The sequence below is a fragment of the Olea europaea genome, unplaced genomic scaffold (assembly GCF_002742605.1).
Source record: "Olea europaea var. sylvestris unplaced genomic scaffold, O_europaea_v1 scaffold2800, whole genome shotgun sequence".
NCBI lineage: Eukaryota > Viridiplantae > Streptophyta > Magnoliopsida > Lamiales > Oleaceae > Olea > Olea europaea.
In genome coordinates, this window is record NW_019246484.1 from 55667 (window position 1) to 58328 (window position 2662).

Consider the following 2662-nt stretch of genomic DNA (forward strand, 5'->3'; position numbering starts at 1 on the left):
AGTCCCAAGAATTCCAATACGTCGCATAAGCGTGGGCTTATATATTATTTTGCATATCAATCCCTTGCAAAACGTTTAACAAAAAGTACAATAAAATGCTTCAAAATAGTTACAAATAGTTGCATATTTAGCCAAAACAATAACAATTTATTTGTTGCATTAAAGATTGATCAATGTAATAGTCTCATATGTAGGAGAGTTTCAATGACTTGCGATCGGTCCAAAGCCCGATTCCACATATGCAATGTAGAGGGTATACTCCAAAACACCATAACTTGTGACAGTATCATACGAGTACGTATTTGAAATGGCATATCCCCGCGCCAATCGAAAAATACCCGTGCCACCAACAACAGCCAACTCACGATTCTGTTCAGTCATAAGATTTCTTCCTAGAACACTCAGTGTGCTTCCATTGTATATACCCGCTGTGAAAATAAAGTTGATGTTCATAGCAAGGCCTGAATTTTCCAAATCTGCAAAAGTAACGAGCCCCTGAGCTCGGCCCAATCTGGCCGAACTGGAATCGGGTTCAGCTGTCATTAAGTCATCTATGACCCTAACTTGGCCAAAAGATGTGGGTGAATTCGAAGTTATTTCAGCTCGAGCCACCTCCCAAACTGTAGCATTAGGACCACCTAGTACGTCCTGCACATAAAAATGAAGTTTACCAACCTTCTCATTTCCTTGGCAGAGGTTTCTTAACCCTTCTTCTTCTAGCATGTTCATTTGGGCATCGGCAAAGGCCCCCAACAATGCCATCATCAGTGAAAAAAGCATTAAAATTATATTAAGCTTTCCCATTCTGTAGTTTCCTTTGTCTCTCTGAATGTGCAAATTTTAGTACATCATAAGCCCTAGAAATAGCGATATATATACACGGATGAACTTCTGAAATTGAGAACTCAAGTTGGAATTCTTTACTTTGCGTCTGTAAGTGGATTAGTAGCGCGAAGTTTCAATAGTTCAGTTCGTTTTTATTTCGTCAGGCGTGATTTTTCTTTTGTTGACTTGGACGTTTAAGATTATTTGTCGTAGTTTCCTGGTTATTAGCAATTCGACATCATACACGTTTGACTGAATCCTAGGTAACAATTTGAACCCCGTTTACAAAGGATTATAAGCGAGCCTATGTGTCTATGAGATAGCATTCTATAGAGCCAAATTATATGCGATCTTAGGACAATGGATAGTATATAAGCATTAAGCGATCGAAACTTCATAAGCGACTTTGAAAATAAAAAGAGAGCCAACATATTTAGCACGAAGATTAGATTGTTGGATTAAATGTGAAAGGATAACAAATTTAGCTAGAAGTTAGCTAATCAATAATTGTCGTATGCTATTAGCAAAAATGACTTAATTACCCTCAATGTCTTACTAAAAATCTATAAATAGATATAGCTGAAAATCAAGCAAGACATGTAAATTTAAGTATCCTCCTTTAATATAGTTATTTCTCTTCTTACTCTTTTTTTTTTTGCATCGATTCAATGAGTTGAGAAAGCTCGATAAACTGAAAGAAATTTGTTAATCGTTATCTCGAGGCCAACACCAAATTGAATTCTTAGAACCCTTTTTTTCTTCATGTTGCCAAACTTACAGTAAAACGATAGAAGTCAATAAGGAAATTGAAATTGGTTTCCTCCTACAAGGTCAAAGAAAATCTCAATAATGTTGCTAGAAGAAAATTCAGAATTCGAAGAATCACCGATTTAGAAAGTTACAAGGCAGCTAGACTGAGTCGATGGCTGCCCGAACATCTTCTCGGTCATTTTAATGGAAATTCAGGGTAAAAGTCAAGGTTGGGCAAACTGACCAGTCTCCTCCTCTCGATCCATGGGCAAATAAATTAGTATTTGAGTCCTATCCTTTTAGGAAAATATATTTTGTAACAGTAATGTTTTGAAAACAATTGATTAAAAAGTAGGAAAATATTTTGAATTTAAGTGTAAAAATATTTTATTGAAAAGATGTGTGGTTAAAAAGGATTTTTAAAAAATATTGCTCAAACATATTATTCGTATACCTTTAAACCCATGAATATAGTTTATTCAAGGGAAAAAAAGTTTTCAAAGAATATAGTTCAAAAAATGGCCAAAATGTGTTTATCTTTGATATGAATTAAGGTTATGGGAATTTCAAAGTTATATGTTATGTCATTTTTAAAGAAAGTCCAATACGGCCGTACTAGCTATCTTATTTGAATTATTTTTTGATCAATTGAAAAATGTATACAGGGTCTTTCTAAAATATTTAAACAAGAATATGAATTCAAACTTTGCTTCACATTAAAAAATGACATGATAAAACAATTTATTTATCTTGCATATGAATTAATGTGCATTAGTGTCTTCATTTGTTATGAAGGTAAATGTCACCTTTTTGAAGGAGTTAACTGTTAAAAAGTATCATGTCATTTTTTTAATATGTCATGTCAATTTTGAGTATAATTAATACTATAAATTTTTTAGTATTGCTGCTTTAAGTTCTTGCAAGAGACGGTGCATTATTATCATTTGTATGCAATCATATGAATAAAACAACTGGCGTATCCTTATCTGTTTACATAATCTAAATTAGATGACAAAATTTTGGAGTTCAAAGTATGTATGTATATATATGTGTGTGTGTATCACATTTTTTAAGGACAATAAATTAG

At 33.2% G+C, this 2662-nt stretch overlaps 1 protein-coding gene across 1 annotated transcript; it reads right to left on the reverse strand.

Annotated features, from left to right (window-relative positions):
• Positions 1 to 201: 201 nt before the first annotated feature.
• On the reverse strand, positions 202 to 1775 carry LOC111383984 (dirigent protein 22-like). Its single transcript, XM_023008186.1, has 2 exons — positions 1728 to 1775; positions 202 to 825 (listed from the first exon to the last, which is right to left on the reverse strand). Exons 1-2 carry the CDS (start codon positions 1773 to 1775, stop codon positions 202 to 204), a joined length of 672 nt encoding a protein of 223 aa, XP_022863954.1.
• Positions 1776 to 2662: the final 887 nt, after the last annotated feature.